The 20454-nt window shown below is 31.4% G+C and overlaps 1 protein-coding gene and 1 long non-coding RNA gene across 3 annotated transcripts; one reads left to right on the forward strand and one right to left on the reverse strand.

Annotated features, from left to right (window-relative positions):
• Nucleotides 1–7531: 7531 nt before the first annotated feature.
• On the forward strand, nt 7532–9445 carry LOC102616812 (uncharacterized). Its single transcript, XM_006464162.4, has one exon. The coding sequence runs from the start codon at nt 7811–7813 to the stop codon at nt 9131–9133; it is 1323 nt and encodes a 440-aa protein (XP_006464225.1). The 5' UTR covers nt 7532–7810; the 3' UTR covers nt 9134–9445.
• A 2435-nt stretch (nt 9446–11880) lies between these two features.
• Nucleotides 11881–13185, reverse strand: LOC102617112 (uncharacterized). Of its 2 annotated transcripts, XR_003066821.2 has the most exons (4): nt 12978–13185; nt 12812–12902; nt 12426–12507; nt 11881–12067 (listed from the first exon to the last, which is right to left on the reverse strand). It is a non-coding gene; the product is annotated as an uncharacterized LOC102617112 (long non-coding RNA). The 2 variants fall into 2 exon arrangements; XR_001507164.3 differs by having other exon boundaries at nt 11881–12507; nt 12978–13180.
• Between the last annotated feature and the right edge of the window lie 7269 nt (nt 13186–20454).

Genomic DNA, 20454 nt, shown 5'->3' on the forward strand with positions numbered 1-20454 from the left:
TTTTGGGAATATTTAAAACCTAAAAATTTCCTTTACTAAAAATTAAGTTATCATTTACTGGCAGGCAACTTAGAGGTTAAAATCATATCGTCAAGAGTGTGGTAGTTAATTGTTTTCTTCAATCTTGATTGATAATAATTGTTTTGTTGCTTTTGCTTTTAAGATTTTATTTTGATCATGTCCAATACTTATAGCCCATTTGAGAGTGTGGTGAGGTAGCTGAGCTGCCAAAGCCCAACTACTAAAGTGTTTGGTAACACTTGTAGCTAGGCTTTGGCAGCTTAGCAAATTTTTTTCCCAACTTCTACTCCACAACTGTACCTTTTACTCCATAGTAGCTGCACCTTAAAAGCTACAACACCTTACTCGCAAACACACCCTTAATTACTTAAAAAAAGCCGAATGGTTTCTTGATATGAGTTGTCTACCTAGCTGTCTAAGATACTGCTATAGAAAGCCGTTCATTTTAATTAGGTAATCTTCATAATTTGTGGAGAATAATGCTTTTTTTTTTTTAAGTTTGCAATTTGTTTTTGATAGTTTATTTTATCTTTTGATTTTTTTTCCCATGGATTTTGCTCTACACACACACACACACACACACATACATACATACATACATACAAGGAATAACAAAATTCTACTAGTATAAGGATTAATCAATATTTTTTTAACCCTATTCTAAAAGGTACTTACTATATACATTGGAGAAAGCTATTAAGCCATATGGCTTAATAGCGTTTTGTCATTATACTATTAAACTGGCTTAATAGCTTTTCCATACTTTAATAAAGTCATTAGTACTCTATGTGTGTGTGTGTGTGTAAAGCCCAGGAAAGCTATTAAGTCGTATGATTTAATTGTAATAGTTGGAGCCCAACGATCCAATATCTATTGTCTACTTTAGGCACACTACGATTTTGTATTAGGTTTGGCAATCACAATGCATCTACTTAGTTAGGAGAGCCCAAGGCATATAAGATAGTCCAAGAATTCACTCACCAGCTTATAAGTTAGTCCAAAAATTCACTCATTATTGATGAGGGATATTAAATCAACAGTGTAATGACATTATAATAGTTTTTCCAAACTATAATGAAGTCTCGGATTGTGGACTAAATCAATATTACATATCCAATAAAGCAATTAAGTCATTGGACTATCAAATCATATGATTTTGATAGCTTTCTTGATCATTACACTATTAAAAAATATGGCCTAATAGCTTTCTTGAACTTTAACAAATCTAGGATTCTAAATTAGAGCTATATATATATATATATATATATATATATATATATAGAGAGAGAGAGAGAGAGAGAGAGAGAGAGAGAGAGAGAGAGAATCATTCTCTAATGAGGATATCCTTAAAGAAATTTGATATATTAGAGATTGTGTTTTTTGTCTGTTAGCGTATTAAAATATATGTTTTTATTAATTAATGGTATCCGTACTTTGTTGTGTGTGTATAGTTTATTCTTAACTTTAATATGGTTAGAGATTCCTGATTGAGACATTTCTTTCTCTAAATGAGTTTTCAATTAGAGATTTTTAACCATATTAAAGTTATGAATAAATTAAAAAAAAACACAAATTTCAATAGACTAAAGGATTAAATGTTCTACATTGAAATTTGTGTTTTCTTTATCTTTTAGTTTACTGATAATTTTAATATGACTCTTTATATGTATGTATGTATGTATATATATAGACAATCAATCAGGTTCCAATGAGGGTTCCTGCACTTTGCTCATGAAGTGTAGGAACATTATTAACTTATATGGTGTGAGCCAGTGCTTATGGATGGAAAAGCTAGGTTGTTTCTTCTATTAACTTGTCGTTTTTCTTCGTGATCCTCTTGTTGAGATGCTAAAAAATGTGGTGGAGGTTGCAGCACCAAGTCAAACCCCATTCACTACAATCTGTGCCTGCCATTGCCAAAGCTTCTATTGAAACCGGCATGATTTTGTTTAATCAAGCAATGATACTCAAATTAGCTGTACAAACATAATTGATTCTTAGAGAATTTCTGTCACTCTCGATGTAGATAATTAGATAAATAGCACCCAGAATAATATGATTTTTAGAGTATTATCAAAAGATTTTACTCTATAAATATATAAAAATAAAAAATTACTCTCCAAATACTTATTTACTTACCTATGTGGCAAATAGATAAGTGAAAAACTAAACTTCCTCCTAAAAAATTTTCCTAAAAATAAAAAAATAATTGTAGTTCTCTTTCTTCAATAATGACAAAATAAAAAATAATTAAATATTTATTAATGATGGGGAAATCAATCGTCCATCTAATTTAAAAAATTTTAATTAAAGAGTGATTTTCAAGATGTGGTTCTTCACAATGAGAAGTAAAATTTTATTTGAAAAACCTTTTAAATATACTCTTATATATATATGAGTCGGAGGAAACAAACCAATCGATTCTTAGTATGCATCACGAGGCTAAATGGAATAATTCAAATGGAAGTTTGGACTTTGAAGGGATAAGTGGAATTTTATGAAAATTAAATAAAGCAAATTAAATGCAATTCTTGTGATCATAATTCTATTGACTTTTTTATATATATCATCTAATCTCTTCAATATTACAGTATTATATATACATGATAACAAAATTGAAGATGCTTTTTTTTTGTGTAAGTTATATTTTTTAAAACTAATAATTGTAAAAAATAATACAAAAATGAGTAACATACAAGTGGACCATATGGGATCAATGTCTTATTTTCGCCTTGCTCATGAAAGCCGTAATTAATTGACCACTTTATTATAAATTTATTTATTGCATTAGATTTCCGAATTCTGATGTTTTCTACAAACTTCCCTGAGACTTGATAGAATAATTAAATTATGTTACATGGTAACACTTCAATTATAATTAGTTATGTTATATTAACTGATCCTATTTATCTTTATAAAAAATAATAATAATAATAATCTCATCAGACGGCTGCATTCGTTCCTTTCTTAACGGATAAAAAAGCATTCATTTGGAGAGATTCTTACCTTCATTGGTTTTTTTTTTAATAATAATAATAAATTTACATAGTTCTTATTACAAGGAAAAGTTGTGAAGAATCACGTATCATAAGAACACACAATTGCCGCGCGAGTTGCGTAATTGCATGCAAACTGGGGAAGCCATGATCCAGAATCAGGTGGGAAGTAAAGAGAGACCAGATCCTGAAGCATTAATTATTTATTGCTTTATCAAAAAGAAGTTGAAAATGGATCTGACTCTGATATTTCCTCATGCATGGCCCTAATTGTAAAGAGCCTATCTCATTGCTTTTTTTACCATGTGCTTACTAAATGGTGGGTTCTCTGTAAAGCCAGCGGAAACATCGTAAACCTTTTTTCGCTTGCGTTTATTTTGTAACCAAATAACAAATCTAAAATCAAGAAATCCCAAAGGCTATACAATATTTTTTATATTTGTATATACGTTTCTTTACTCTCGACCGAAAGAGTTTAGTAACTAAAATGTAGCCTCACGCAAATAAATGATTAGAAACAAAAATTAACAGAATCCATAATTAGGGAATCTATTGGCGTCGAGTTAGAAATTAACAGAATGTATAGAGCAAATTACAACCAAGTCCCAAATTAGCCATCATATGAGCAATGTAGTTACTTTTTCTACTTATTTTCTTTCTTGTTTCAATGTTTTTTCATGAATAAGTTATATGTTATTTTGTTCAAATTCAATTATTTTTAATTTTGTATTGTTATAACTTAAATTTTTAAAAAATACAAATTATCTAAATAATTAATATACGGAAGGATTCTCCTAATTTAAAATTTTGATTTAGAATAGTGACTCAATTTTTTACTCATTAGATTCCCTCAGTCTAATCTAATGACAGATAAATGGAAACATAAACAGAATAATGAAATTATTTAGTTCGAAATTCTCGGACTATAAGTAGGGCAGTTGGATTGCCTTTAGTTCTTTTTAATTTGTTTGCAGCTTATTGTATGCAGCAAAGTTGTAGCCTTTGATTCCTATCCAAAGGCCACCATATATACATACACCATGTGTATATATATAAGTATATAACACATTTTTAATGAGTGTTCTCACATTTTATTAAAGTGGAGGAAAGCTGTTACGCCATATAGTGTAATAATATAATATCATACTTTAATTGTAATGCTTAATACAGTATTATACAATATAGTATAATAATTTTTCTACACATTAATAAAGTAAGGGAATCCTCACAATATATGAAAGCATACCGAAAACATGGCCTAAGAAACTCCAGACAAAGGAAAATTAGGATGAAAGCGATAATCAAACCAATGACTACCAAAGATCCAAGGAAAAATCCAGAGAAGCATTTCAAAAAAGTTGAATGACTCATGGAGATGGAGTCACTTTCAACAAATCATCATTATTCATTGTTTTATTAGTATTATTATTGGTGTGACGATAGTTTCAATATATTGTGGTATGATGAATTTGAATGGCAAGTAAGAAAATGGGAAAGGATGAGAGGCCAATTTCCTTCTACAGATTTAATGTAGTGACTAATAGCTTGCTTGCTTTCCTCTATTCGGCATGTTAGAAGGTTAGATAAGTCAGAAGGCTAGACAAGTTAGATAAGTCAAGCCTAGGAGCATGAGTCAGCAGATTGTTAGTTTAAATGTTTTGATAAGATTGTATAGTTATGTCATTGTAACTGCTACTGTAACTTCTATGTCTGCACTAGTCTATAAAATTTGTGGCTGTAACTCAAGTATGTATGAAATACAAAAAAATAATTCCAGATCAGTTTCATGATTTTCTTTCTCCGCGCTCAGAGCGCATATACTGCTCCTCCTGAATGAGTAAGACCGATCCTTTAGCCAAATAAGTTTCAAAGATTGAGTTAATAAATCAGAATTATGGAGTCGTTGATGCTTCACCAAATCCTTCATTTGTTTTGAATTAATGCTAATTACCTTGTTCTGGTTTTAACTGAGCTCTTTTTGTATGATTTTTTTTTTCTTTTTAGTTACATTTATCGTTCAACAAATAATTCGAGAAAATCCTAAATGTACAACTGTGGTACTGAAAGCAAGCCCAATGGCAACCAGGCACCAGCCTTCTTCAGCTGAGGGGGTAGCGTCAAGTCCCGATATTATATTCTAGTATAAGAATAGAAATTTAAGGTGTGCCATCCATAATAAAATCAATCGTGGTTAGTGGCAAACAGATTCTAAGTTATAAATGTCTATAAACTTCTGATTGTAAAAAGATATCAGAGAGTGTGTGTGTGTGTATGTGTGTGTGTATATATACTGACATCTTTTTACAAAAAAATATGTATGTATATGTTTCGGAGTATGAACAAAATCTTTAGAGGAAAAGCTTCGTTTTTATACTTAATATAATTTCTACATCATCTATGTGAGCGTATTCATCTCTCTCTCTCTCTCTCTCTCAATCTTCAAAAACTCCTCCTGCGTGCTGACTTGTGCCTAATTTCCTTTATTCGTAGAAATTATTTTTAAATTTTGTTTTCGTTTCTTTTTCCATTTTTCTTTCTTTACGTGCGAAGGCATCTCGATCTTTTTTCTGCACATATCTACATGTCCACATGGTGGTTTGGACTACTTTCTTTAATTGTTTTTTCGAGCGTGCAAAAACATGTTTTTTTTTTTAATAGATTAATCTGAATCTCTAAGCTCTAAATCTGAAGAAAGCACACTTTGTTAATCAATCTTAGTATAAACTGAATTCATTAAAAGTCTGAAGAAGTATTATGGGGACACTTTAATGTGAAGTGTATGAATTTTAGGGGAAGTACTATTTTTCTCTCGGCTCGTTAATTCGATGATATTTTTTTTACCGAACTTGTTAATTATGATTAATTACAATTTAATTGTAATAATGGCCTTTTTATTTGAAATCCTATATGAGCAAATTAAATTTCCATTTATTTGTTAAAAGAGCTTATGAGAAATTTACCCAAAAATCACAAGCACGGACGTTACTTTCGGGCTTTTTTGTGCACTGTTCGGATTTACAATATGATTCGCCAAACTTGCACGATGAAAAAGTCAAAATTCTGATTAAAGTTTCATTCTATCATCTCAATTGTTTCAGAAATATATGAGAATTTAAATTAACAACGACCATCTGTCAAAATAAATAATCATAAATAATTCACGATGGCCATAGTGTGCCCCGAGAGCGTGCTTCTCTTATCGAACACAAAAATAGTTAATCAGCTTGACTCTACATTAAAGACAAAAAAGAAGTGAGCATTATCATTGACTCGACTGAGGTGTGAGGATAAGAATTCTGTGATCTACGACCTAAGATTTATAACATTGAATAAGTAAGCTTCTCTTCATTTTGATAATCGGAATCTCCAACAAATCAAGCGGTGGAATTTGCTTGATCACCATCAATGGTAGAGCTCGAAATTAATGAAGGCGGGGAGCGAACCATTGCCTAGGATTCTCAATTTCTTGAGTCATAAAACATGGGAGCCGGAGCAGGATCAACGTGTATCGGCCCCATCAAAATGGGTTATTTATTTTAGTGATTTCATAGATGGGAAAGCCAAAGAAAAAAATTGTCAAATTTCAGTGCACATAAGTCAACTGTTTCAACTACTGGTCTCTCACCGGCACACTGGTGATTGATTATTATAATTCTATTTTTGGGTTTTAGACCTCGTTACAGCACCAACATTTGAGTCAAAATGTTTGTCAAATACAAACAAATATTGTTATCATTGCCTTCTTTAATTCATTCTACTTTTGGATTTTGTTAGGCTAGTGATCTTATCACGCGATTTTGGAATCTAATATTCAATCATATTGTAGAGAAAATGTGCATTACACCCAAGCAGATTTATGAAAATTTTATTCGATTCCGTCCTGATGTAACATTGAAGTCCCCATATTTCTTAAGTGACATATCAAAGTCGGCCGTAATATCTCACATCATCTAATTAATTAGAAAGTGCTAATAAAAGAATACGCATTAATGAGTTTGTTGTTATAATTAAAAAGCATCTAAAAGTAAAATCACTAAGTTTAGGTTTTAATGTGATATCAAATTGGAATAGGTTGGTTTGTATGATATGAAATTCTATGTAACATTATGTCTGTCACGTTAATCCAATCTAAAGCTAATTTTTCGTCAATATAAAATGGCATTTTAGGTCATGCCAAAGCTACGAAAGTTTCACACTTGGCTCTTCAGAAAATGAAAGTCTTTGAACTTAATTAATTACCAATTCAATTATTTTATAAATTTTAAAAATAGTTAAATATGTTATAGTTGCAGGAACCAAGGATTGACCAATGAAGTCTTATGATCAAAGCCTCGAAAAACACCTAATTATTTTTTTATTTTAACCCAAGTTGTAAAAATTCGTTATCAAATTAAAAAGCTCAAATTGACACAAATCCAAACAAAGATGCATATAGTTAATTAATTAATTAATAATTTCACTCCATTATTGCTTAAGAGAGAGTACTGAACAGAGTTAGCAAGCGGCTCCGAAAAAGGCCATGAGAAAGAAACCGCGTTAATGAGAAAGCGTTGCCTGTCTGCTTGACCATGTGACTCATCTCATCTTTGTTCTCTCTTTACTTTTGCATTAAATTCTTCAACTGTGTGGAATATATAAGCCCTTTCCCCTTTCTCTTTCTTACATAAATTTTGGATCCAAACTATACCAAACCTATCATACTCTGAAAAGGCCGGAGAGGCTTTGAAATCAGGATCCAAACTTTTTTTATTGGAAAATAAGGATCCAAACTTGGATCTTCAAGTTCACAGAAAATGGCTCGACTCTCGTACTTGAGTTTCAGAAAAGTACTCTATGTTTATCTTATTCTGTTCCTTTCTGCTGCTTCGATTCTTCTTTCGGCTGCTGCGGTGTCCTCATCAAAGAATGAGCTTCAAAGAAAGCAAATTCTTGGCGGCAGCATCAGAAGAATGTTATTAGATGCTGAAAATGATGAAGATTTGCAGCAGCAGAAGCCAAAGAAAAAGAGCAGCAGCAACAGCAGCAGCAGCAGCAGTGGCAGCAGCAAGAACCAAACCAAGCTGATCAAAGCCACAAATTCTAGCAACAACAAAAACCAAACCAAACTCACCAAAACCAACAACCTGTCGAGCACCAAGAACCAAACCAAGCTCATCAAAACCGCCACATTGAGTAGTGGCAACAGCACCACTAATCTTAAAAAGCTCAATTCCACATCATCAAAAGATCAAAAGCCCTCAAAATCTTTAGATCCCATCAAGCTTAGTAGCTCCTCCAAGAACAAAACAATTACCAAACCCACTTCCCCAACAAAAAGCCAAGCTTTAGTTGACAAGAAGCTGAGTGGCCTCAAAAAGACCACAAAAAAACCCACCAAGCCTGTAAGCTTGCTTGATCAAATTGACACTGAAGATGATGATTTGGTTTCAGATATCAGAGATCTGCCCGTCAAGTTTCAACAGACTTTGTTACCAGACCTTGAGAGAATCTCCACAACGTCAAAAGCTTACATTAACAAATACAACAAAGAAATCACCAAAGGGTTCAAACCCATTGTGGGTCACAAATATGCTGCCACCATTGCCTCAATAGTCTCCTTTGCTTTCATTTTAATCCCTCTAATTTTAGTCTCTCTCATTTTCAACCACTTCAAAGCTTATTTTTCCCTTCAAAAAATCTTGATTTTCATCCAAGTTTATCTCTCAATCTACTTCTCCATCCTCTGCTTGTCTTCACTTGTCACTGGGCTGGAGCCTCTCAAGTTTTTTTACGCTACTTCGCAGTCCACGTACGTTTGTTTACAGGTGATGCAAACACTGGGTTACATTTTTTATTTGCTGCTGCTCTTGATGTATTTGATTCTAGTGTTTTCCACTGAGTGTGGGCTGGGCTCGAGGTTGCTGGGCTTGGGCCAGACGTTTGTGGGCTATGCTGTCGGTGTGCACTACTACGTGGCCGTCTTCCATAGGGTGGTGTTGCGTCAACCGCCCAAGACTAACTGGAAAGTTCATGGGATTTACGCCACGTGCTTTCTTGTGATCTGTTTGTTTGCTCGCGCTGAGAGGAGGAAGAAGGCTTACTTGGAAGAAGGTGGTGAAGAAGGCAAGAAAAGTTAAATTAATTTCAAGAGTTAAATTTTTTATTCAATAAAAATGATGTATAATCTCAGCCAATTAAAAGATGAAGAAAATTGTAATAATAAGAATTTTAATTGGCTAAGAAAATGCATTGCCTTTTTTTCTTTAAAAAAAAAAATCATTTGGGTAGGTTTTTTGGGTTTATTTTCATTTTGAATGTTCAATTGATATATAGGGATGTATAAACCATTGTGATGACAACAAACAATGGTATAAATCTAGAGAAACGAGAAAATTTGGTAATTGCATTGTATTTGATTTCGTTATAAATATTTCTCTTTGTTGTTGAAATTTGAATAATATATAAATAGGAAAAATAAAGATTGTTATTTGATTACAAATATAGATAGCATAAACAAGATCTATATGATTTTACTAGTTTTTTTCCATAAATATTATTAACTATTTTGACATTGTAATTGAATTTTTTTCCATAAATGAAATTACTTTACCCATAATAATAACAATAATGATATGTCCAAAAATGATATAAAAAATGGTATATTATCATTAAAAGATAAATAATAATTAATTACATGAAAAACAATTATTACAATATCACAATTTGATTATCTTTTGTGATATTTGTACTAAATTCATATATCAGTATTCTAATAATAAACGGGTAATTTTTAAAAACCTCCCCTGAGCTTAGAGGCTTTTGCAAGTAGATGGTGAAAATTATTTTATTTGTAAAAGACCCCCTACCGTTAGTTAAAATTTTCATTGACTAACTGTTGACTTTAAAAAGACAATATTACCTCCAATAATAGTTTACGTCAGTTAAAATTTCCTTAAAATCTTAAAAAAAATAAAATTACAAACTTAAAAAAAAATATATTTTATATCAAATAATTAAGATTTGTAATTTTATTACAAACTTTAAAAAATTACATTTTTATATCAAATAATTAAGATTTGTAATTTTATTACAAACTTAAAAAAAAGTTTACGTCAGTTAAAATTTCCTTAAAATCTTAAAAAAAATTAAAATTACAAACTTAAAAAAAATTATATTTTTATATCAAATAATTAAGATTTGTAATTTTATTACAAACTTTAAAAAATTTACATTTTTATATCAAATAATTAAGATTTGTAATTTTATTACAAACTTTAAAAAAATTATTTTAAGATTTGTAATTTTATTTTTTTAAGATTTTAAGGAAATATCAATAACTTGATTATGGTGAAAATAATTATTTTAATTACTTATGAAATTATAAATATTTAGAATTATAAATATTGGGGGTAATATTGTCTTTTCAAAATCAACAGTTAGTCAATAAAAATTTTAACTAATGGTAGGAGACTTTTTACAGATAAAATAATTTTTACTATTTACTTGCAACAGCCTCAACCATCCGCAGAGATTTTTAAAAATTACCCAATAATAAACTAAAAAGAAATCTTAGAATCCTCTTTTGATATTTATGAGAGCTGGCAGTCTGGCACAAATGTTTATGTTCGTAGATTGGATTTACTTGTGAAAAGGAGCTTTTTCCCAGCCCTTTGTTGGCGACGAAATCTAGCACTTGGTCACGTGCCACATGGAGAGTATTTGTCACGACCGGTAAAAAAGCAAATTGTCGGTCTCCGTATCATTGGAGCGTGTTCTGTGCTCAGTTTTGTTCAGGTGGGAGACTGTACAAAGCTGGAGCTTGTTTCGGTCATTTAACTCGAGGAGCTACCGACGGTTTTGATGTGCTGTGTCGGTGGATATTTTGCCTTACGGTACAACCGACAATAGCTTGCTGACATGTTATTGTTGACAAAATTTGATGCTCTTTCGCCTCTTGTTAGAATTAGAATTTAGAAATAATGAGTTTTCATGTGGGGACAGACTGCGGAATTGCATCCCACATGAATTGACAATCACTATCATAAAAATCAAGAGGGTTTGATGAGTTTATATGGCCATTGATCAAAATAGTGAAATACCACGGTCCCACTATATATCAATTTCAGTTAGACGAAGATGACTTGACTAGATCTTTTATTAATTAATTTGTATGCTTATTTTGTAAAAGAGTAATGATATAGGCATAAATTTTTGTATAAATTTACCTTATATAAATTAATATGACATGATAAAATTGATTGTATTAAATATCTCTTGGCCCATATAATTTATTTTTATTATTTTATATTTTCATTTAACTAATAAATTAATGTCACATCAGGTTGTATAAGTTAAGTTTGTACAAGAGTTTGTGATTGTATCATCTGTCTTTGCAAAAAGTTTTGAAACTCTACTTTACATAATTGAGACGAGAGCCTTTTTTTAACTAGAAGTTATAAATGAAATGGCACCTTCCAATAAAATTAAGGGCTAATTGTGGAGTGTTGACTGTGACAATCACTACAATAAAATTAAAGGTTAATTGATGAGTCGATGAAGAAATGTCGAATTTTCAATGAGTCGATGAAGAAAAAAATTATTTACGAGGGCATTGCTGTTGGAAATAGAATTAAATGCCCTCGGAAATAAGATAGGATAAACCTATTTACTTTTATTTTCAACTGTAACTTGCCTTCAGAAATAAAAAATATACCATCAGAAATAAACTTATTTTGTTGTTTGATGACCCTCTTTATTTTATTTTATAATATTATTTTATTATTTTTTAATTATATTGTTGAAATATCTATATTAGGAAAGTAACATAACAAACGTAATGATAATATACAAAACATGTTAAATATAACTTCATTAATTTCAAAAATTCGTAAAATCACATTCACAATTAAAAAATACAACAAAATATCAATCTTATAGTATCTTTTACATAAAAAATATCCCAAATATATAGACAAAATTATATCATCATATCTTGAATATGTTCAATCATTCTATAAAATAACTTCTTTAGTTTCTGAATCGTTTGCCTCATCCTCACCCATCATCATTTCCTTCCGTCAAAACAATATCCCAGGTAAAAGAAAGAATTTTAATCGTTATTATTATTAAAATAGAAACTTTATAACAATGTAATAAAGAAACTGAGACTTATGAGAATCAACTAAAAACATTATAATAAAAAGCAACTCTATATCGAAGCATAGTCTCGATTTCATAAAATCTACTAATCATTCTTTCATCCACGTATATTATAAGCTTGTCCATAATCACTTTGAGATCATTTCCTCATCCATAATTCATCAAATAACAGAGTAATGACAAGTCACCAATCATTTTTCATGAGAACTCAAAACATAGTATGTACCCATTCACATAATCTATTAGTAAAATGAAATAAACAACCTATACCTTCTGAAATGGTTCTTGTGCTAACGCTCTCCAACAGATGGATACTTCTTAAAAATGCCCCTCCTAAGCCCTGACATATAATCTGGAAAACGAATTTTCACATGAAGTTATATGGCATCTTTAAGCTTCTGTCTTGTACATGTATATGAAAATTGTCTTCCTTGAAACGAGCAAATAATGTTCCAAATTCTTCCTTTGGATATTCAGAATATTTAACATATAGCCCATTGATGCTGCTGTTGAAGATGACACCAATTTCACTTACAACTTTTAGTGTTATGATCCTTATAATTTTTGATAAAAAGTATTAAGTAAATTTCAAGCCATAGAACTAAAAGAACTAAATGTAAACTACATACAAAGCCAGAACATGAAATTGATTTTACCTGCCATCATATATATTTAAAGCTAGACCATGCCCTTGAGCAACTCCTTTGTCCTTTCCTCGACCAAATTTCTTCCTTTTAATATGTGAAGCTGATACAAAATCAAATAAGAGGTAAACTAGCCATCAATTTGAATTTAATTGTACATTCAAAATTAAATTATTACCTTCATCAATTGTAGTAAAAGATGAAGCTTCATCACCAATTATAGAAGCTGATTCAGTATCCCTGTTATATGTGCTAGCTTAAGACTTTCCTTTGCCAGCAACTATGCCATTTGATCTTGTAATTTCAGTCGTCTTTTCCCCTTTGTTATAAGTTTTTAGAGACTTCCTTTTGTTTATAGCTAGAGACTTCCTTTTATATATAGCTGGAGACTTCTTTTGATATATAGTTGGAGACTTTCTATTTTTAACCATTCTATCAACTTTATCCTGAAATTCCTCTAAGGGACCTTTAAACTTGATAAAATTAGACAACTTCCAAAAATAATATGTATTAACTAGGGATGATAAAAATCCTCACGGGGATGGGGACTCTCGAGGATTTTCCCCATTCAGAGAGGATATAGGGACGATTTTATATTCAATTTGTTATTCAGATAAGGGACAAGGCGATTATTTGTCCAGCTTCTTATTCGGGGAAAGGACGAGGATGAGGTGGAATCCTCATCCCTTCCCCATTTCCTCATTTTAATTTTATTTTTATTTTTTAAATTATTATTGAACAAATTGTAAAATATTAAATATTGGTATAAATAACAAATATCAAAATGTTTATTTTATTAAACATTTGGGCCTAGTTGACTAGTTTTAGTTTTAAATTTTTATTCTGGACATTAAAAAGGCTGGACAAGATCTTATTTTATTATAATATTCATTAAATATTTTAAACTTTTATCTAATAAAACAAAAGTAAAAGTAAAATTGTAAAACCTAATTTCTAATTTTCGACAGTAGCTAGCAGCCGCCTTATCTAAACTTTTATTTAAATTTTTATTTTAATATTATTAAATAAAAATGTATTAGTTATTTGGGAATCATGAACCCTCCGAGATCCTCTGTTATTATCGGGAGGGGACATGGATTCCCTCAAGCAATTTTAATGGGGATGAAGACGGGAACATATGCAGAATATCGAGAATAGGTGTGGAGATGTTGGTCTCCTCTCCTCCCCATTACCATTCCTAGTGTAGTAGTGTTAGCTAGATTTTGAAACTCTATTGCAAAAAGCCAGAAGCCAGTAATAAAATAATTCATAAATGGTGAAAACAATAGCAACAGCAATAGAGTCATAAACCGATTTATATAAGTATTCATGCATATTATCAAAAAGAGATGTAAAATGCATACACTGTACAGAAGCATAATAAGTCATCATTTTTAATCAAGATCCATACAATCCACAACATTCCTTGTTAACTGCATGTCATCTTCATCATTCTCAAGATTGACACGTGTATCATCACATTTTTATCTCTTCTTCTTGATATGGTTCTTCGGGAAAAGACATCTCATAAAGCTTCCTGGGCTTGTTATCAACTATAGCACTCCAAGAAGGTTCTTTTATCCCTTTCATATAATAAACTTGGAGTGCTTGGAATACCAACTTAAAATGCATTTGAGAGTGTTGTCAAGCAAGCGAGCTGTTAGGATTATCAACATTGTAATAGTATCAGGATTAATTAATATCTTTCTTGGCGTTATTCTAAAATGGTACGTACTCTACACACACACACACACACACCCTAATGCGACTAGGGACATTAGTTAAAGTTATATTGCTTATTGTATTATAAATAGAGGAATTACTCATCCGGTGATAAGCAGGTGCATACATACATTTATGCATACTATTTAAATATATTTTGTGAAGTGAAGTAAATTACTCCGGTCGATCGTTAATCTCTCTCCAGCCAGCAATCAGCAATCATGGTGCATGTGGAATGTGACAGTATTTTTTACTTGGAAATAGAAGATCTTGATAATCGTGACATTGATGAATCCAAATCTTCGATTACATTTTATCTACATCCGAATTCTTCATATAAAAAAGAATGGTAGTATCCAAACTCCTCAAATTCATCGGATGCAAGTAAAAATAAACAACTTGTGTACAGAATTGAAGAGTATGTTGACGTTACCGAGTACTATGCGGAGAATATTGACGTAGATGAAATGCTATCAACGGCCGCACCCACCGCCGCTCTCGTCACTTTAATCAGTGAAAAAGCGCCGGTGGCCCTTGAGCCCGCTGCATCTCAAGATGAACTCAAAGAGTTAGCAAGTGACGTAATTTTTTTATCTTGTCGTCGACTTGCTGCCAAACCTAACATTAATAAGTACACATTCTTGATTGGCATATGCGCACGATATCATATCTCTACATCTGTAGATGAGGCTGACATGAAGGAGTTACAAGAATACAAGGGAGCTGCTGCTGCTGCTGCTGCTGCTGATGATGAGTATGATCAATCTCTAATGCGTCTGCCGATTATAATAGATGATGGTTATGATTTTTATGAACTTAGCCAAGAAAACTGTGCAATTTGTTGGGACAAGTATTTGCCAGGATCTCAGGTGATTCTTATACAATGTTTGGATGAGCTGGACCACCTGATCCACAACAAGTATCATCAGTAGTTATCTTCCAGAGGATCTGACGCAATTGCAATTGTCGTGCCATGTTCGTACCAATTTCATTCAAATTGCATTGCCAACTGGTTGAAATCTACCAATTCTTGCCCTTTCTGCAGGTTTCAGATTCCCTCCTGGGCTTTCTTCCTTTCTATTCTAGTTTTGTTTGATTCTGAAATTCATTCAGAAAAGTCTTGATTAAGCTTCATCATTATTAATTCAAACAAAATAAATAAATAAATATAACCACTTGTAAGCATGCACATAGATTCTTTGATTTTTTGCAAATTTCCAATTGTAGGCATACAAACACACACACGTGTGTGTGTGTGTGTAATCAGTTAGGTTCTAATGAGGATTACCCAACTTAAATACTTTAATTGTACCATATATATGACTCTTTAGGTTGACTATAAGCAATAAAAATTAAGCTAACAATTAATACTATATATATATATAACTGACTCGACTAATTTTACATTTGTCTCAATTAGCACAATGGCAAAGAATGCAGTCTGAAAATTGATTCCAAAGAAAGAATCATATTAACTAAGGAACAAACACCATATCCATGCATGTTGAAGATTACCAACCATTAATCCTAATAATTTTAGCTAATTATTTAACGTGATGCACGCGTAATTCCTAAATTAATATTGATGATTGATTTTGTTTGATTAATTTTAATTAATTTTCTCTTAAGGGTATGCGTATTCTTCAATATAAATCGGATCCAAAAATAAAATTTAAGAGTATTGAAGTGCCATTGAAGTACTATGTATTCCCATATCTCGTTTTTTGGCATAAAAATATATATCTGGTTTAACCACAGGAAAATTACTATAAACGCTATAAAAATGGTTATAACGCAATACAATAACTTTTACACTAAAACCAAAAAGAAAGCTGGCCCTCTCTGAGGGATCCCTATGTACCAAAAAAAACAAAAAGAAAGCAAACTAGTGCTCAACGAAACAAAATCTAAGATACATTTGGAAGGAAAAAAAAAAAAGTGGTAGCTACCTTAATCCCAAACACTGAATCAGATTTTGGTAGGTGCGGCTACTGATTTGAATAAAGGGTATCCATCCTCACAATATTCAGCAGTTCAATAATGGCTTTCACCATTATGATTACCACCATGGCCATTTCATTTTCTTCCCCAATTGATCTTCCATCACTAGATATTTTGTCACAATCTACAGCAGCGGCGCCAACAGTGTCATTATCTTCAGAAGAATGGCTTGCCGTGCTCAAGTACTCTTCTCTTTCTTCTTCATCGGCGATCAAATGCGGCGGCGGCTCCAATTCAGTATCCTCTCGCTCCCATTCTTCTACGTTTATGCCCCATTCATAATAATCAACTCCTGCCATTGCTAGAGCTTCCATTGAAACTGACATGATCCGATTACGCTTACAAATTTCAGTACTCTGTTTCAATGTATATTTCTTTCAGAACTTTCTATGCTTGACTTTGATGATTATTTTGATATATAAAACAATAATAATCTGGGATATTTATACATGCATTTATGCATAGGATAAATAGGGGATCGTTGAATGGATCGAGAAAAGCAGCTCAACGTAAAAAAATCACGGGGTAACATGTAGACAAAATGCAACTTTTAATTTTATTTATCTTTTTAATCATTAATTTTTGAAGGAGACACGTGTATATACATTACTTATATATAGTATACACATGCATGATTTATTGAAGAGAAAGTTATAATTATATGAATCGATCCTACGAAAAGTACAAGCAATATTAATCCCGTGACAATTGAATTGGCCAAGCAGCTACCTGTTTCAGGTTAACTGGAAAAAGGAAAAAGAAAAAGAACAAACAACGAGGATTTAATATTAAATGATTCAAGCAATGACGAAAGCTTTATTAGCTCAGGCCAAGTCGTCATAACACTCACTCAATATATTTAAAGTATACTGAACGTCAATTAGTCCGTCCGTGACACTCAGTTAAGCACATTAATGAAACAAAATTTAATTGAATTTGGAAAGACTTAAATGATGTGACTATACATTTAAGACCCTCTGCTTTTTTTTGTTTCTTTTTACCAACAACTTAGACTTCTTAGTCACTCGAGTAAAAAATACTCACTTTTCTTTTCTTTCTTTCTTTCTTTTTTTTTTTTCCTTAGGTCAAGTTTTATTATTATTATTATTTCTTAGTAATGCTTGCATTTGTCCTGACTCAGGCATTACTTAAATATATGGAGTTAAGCTTGCTGATTCGTTTAGGTTGAGCGGAGCCCATATAAGTGGTTCCTCATTAACATGAAGTGCGGTTGTTTGTGGGTCAAGCATCCTATGTTTGGAAGGAGGAATACAGAAGGAGAAGGGAAGAAACTGATAAAAGTGAAATTAATTTGGAAAACGAAATAAGGATTCAAAAGGAAGTTCGCTGGTAAATGGAAAGCAAATTAAATGCAACTCTTGTGATCGCTGTGTTCACATGGTAAATTGAAAATTTAGTACAAGCGCATGTGATAATAAAAATTCAAATGCGGTGATGTCGACAAGCGCTTTTAACAGTAAGTGTAAGTGCCTGTTTGTTATGGCTTATTTAAGAACTATAAGTGCTTATTTAATCGTATAAGCACTTTTTAAAATTTTTTATGGTGTTTGGTTATTTTTTTAATAGAGTTTTTTTAGCTTAAATAAGTTAATTTACCTCTACTAGTAAAAGCCCAAAATTTGAGCTTTTGGGAGTAGAGGCTATAGAGCTTTTCTAAAAATATATAATATAAAAAATATCACACATTTTAATGGTTCAAAAGTTTATTGACAACCAAACACCCAATGACTTTTTGTCCAAAAGCTCTATTGGTATAAGCTCTATTGTTATAAGCTCTATTTAATAAGCTGTACCAAACGGAGCCTAAGCTTGATATTATCTAACTCATATTCTCTTCATCCCATTTGAGTAGATATTCCACAACTAGAGCATTCAATTTCTTCACAAGCACAAGTACACTACTTGTAAAAAGTTCATGAATTGATCACTAAAAAAAAATTAAAAAATTAATCATAAGTTTGATTATATGGTTAAATAAATTCATTATATATATGTGTGTGTGTGTGTGTGTGTGCGTGTGTATGTATAAGAGTGAATATACGGTCACAAACTCATTTAAAAATTTATTTTTGTACAAACTGATTTAGTATTAATTCATTAGTTAAATGAAAATACAAAACAATAAAACCAATTCGTGTGGACTAAGAAATATTTAATTTAACAATTTTAATCATGCCTCATCAATTAAAAGTTTGTGACTATATTATTTCTCATAAAATAATTTAAAGTTTGTCTCAATTAGCATAACGACAAAGAATGCGGTCTGAAAATTGATTCCAAAGAAAGAATCATATTAACTAAGGACCAAACACCACTACCATATCCATGCGTGTTGCAGATTAATTAACAGCCATTAATCCTATCAATTCTAGCTAATCATCAATTAACCCCAAATTGATGATTGATTTTTTTTATAATCTTAATTAATTTTCTCTTAAGGGTATGTTTATTCTTCAGTACAAATAAGATCTACAAATAAAGTTTAAGAGTATTGCAATGCTAGTAAAGTAACATACATCCCAATATCTTATATATATATATATAGGGAAATTATCAGTCATATATCCTTAAATGACACTCGTATCAAACATGAGTGAACACTTTTTAAGTGTATCACTCGTATACCCTAAGTTGATAAAACACTTCTGTCATCCACCAATCCATTAACTTCTGTTAAAAAGTTAACAGAATTGTGGCAAATTCATTATTTTGCCCTTAAAACTCAAAATGAGGTAAAAATATAAATTTACCCCAAAAATTAACGTAAATTTTTAATACACAAATTTTTTTATTTTGTTATTAACAATCAATTTTTTTATTAAAAAAAGAATTATTAATGGTACACATTATTAACAATTATCCATAAAAAATATCCATATTATACCATAAAAAATTATTAACAACATATTATTTATAATTATACCTATTATACCATAAAAATTTTCAGTTGTAGCTTAGAGGAGTAAATCTTTAAAAATTTAAGTTAAATTTTGGAGGAGTAGATTCGGTTGTAAAGTAGTTTTTTTTTGGGCAATTATTAACAATTATCCGATAAATGGGATGACATGTCATTTTTATCAATATATCATATAACATGTCATTTTTTACTAAGTAAATGGGATGACATGTCGTTTTTTTAATCAAAGTTTCGTTAATCTTAAAAGACTAATTACCCTTATGATGTCTACGCTTGCAAACGGAAGTTAACGGATTGGTAGACGGCAGAATTATTTTGTCAACTTAGGGTATACGAGTGATACACTTAAAAAGTATTCACACACGTTTGATACGGGTGTCATTTAAGGGTATATGGCTAATAATTTTCCTTTTCTATATAGAAATTTGTATGTCATTGAACCCTAGGAAAATTGCTATAAACGCTATAAAAAATGTTTATAATGCAATACGATATATCCATGCCAAACATTTACATTAAAAAAAATTAATGAGAAGGTTCAAAAAAAAAAAATCAAATTAGTGCTCAACAAAACAAAATCCAAGATACATTAAAACAAACGTGGTATCTAGCTTAATCCCCAAAACTGAATCAGATTCTGGTAAGTGCGGCTACTGATTTGAATAATGGGTATCCATCCCCACGTTAATCAACAGTTTAATAATGGCTTTCACCATTACGATTACCATCATGGCCATTTCATTTTGGCCCCTCATTGATCTTCCATCACTGGGTATTTTGTCGCAATCTACGGCAACGGCGTCAACAGTGTCATTATCTTCAGAAAAATGGCTTGCCGTGCTCAAATATTCTTCTTTTTCTTCTTCATCGGCGAGCAAATGCGGCGGCGGCTCCAATTCAACATCCTCCCGCTCCCACTCTTCTACGTCCATGCCCCATTCATAACAATCAGCTCCTGCCATTGCTAGAGCTTCCATTGAAACTGACATGATCC

Source organism: Citrus sinensis, chromosome 7, assembly GCF_022201045.2.
Source record: "Citrus sinensis cultivar Valencia sweet orange chromosome 7, DVS_A1.0, whole genome shotgun sequence".
NCBI lineage: Eukaryota > Viridiplantae > Streptophyta > Magnoliopsida > Sapindales > Rutaceae > Citrus > Citrus sinensis.

What these genes read in the sequence shown, in the direction of transcription:
- LOC102616812 (XM_006464162.4), top strand. Translation starts at nt 7,811, where the DNA reads ATGGCTCGACTCTCGTACTTGAGTTTCAGAAAAGTACTCTATGTTTAT.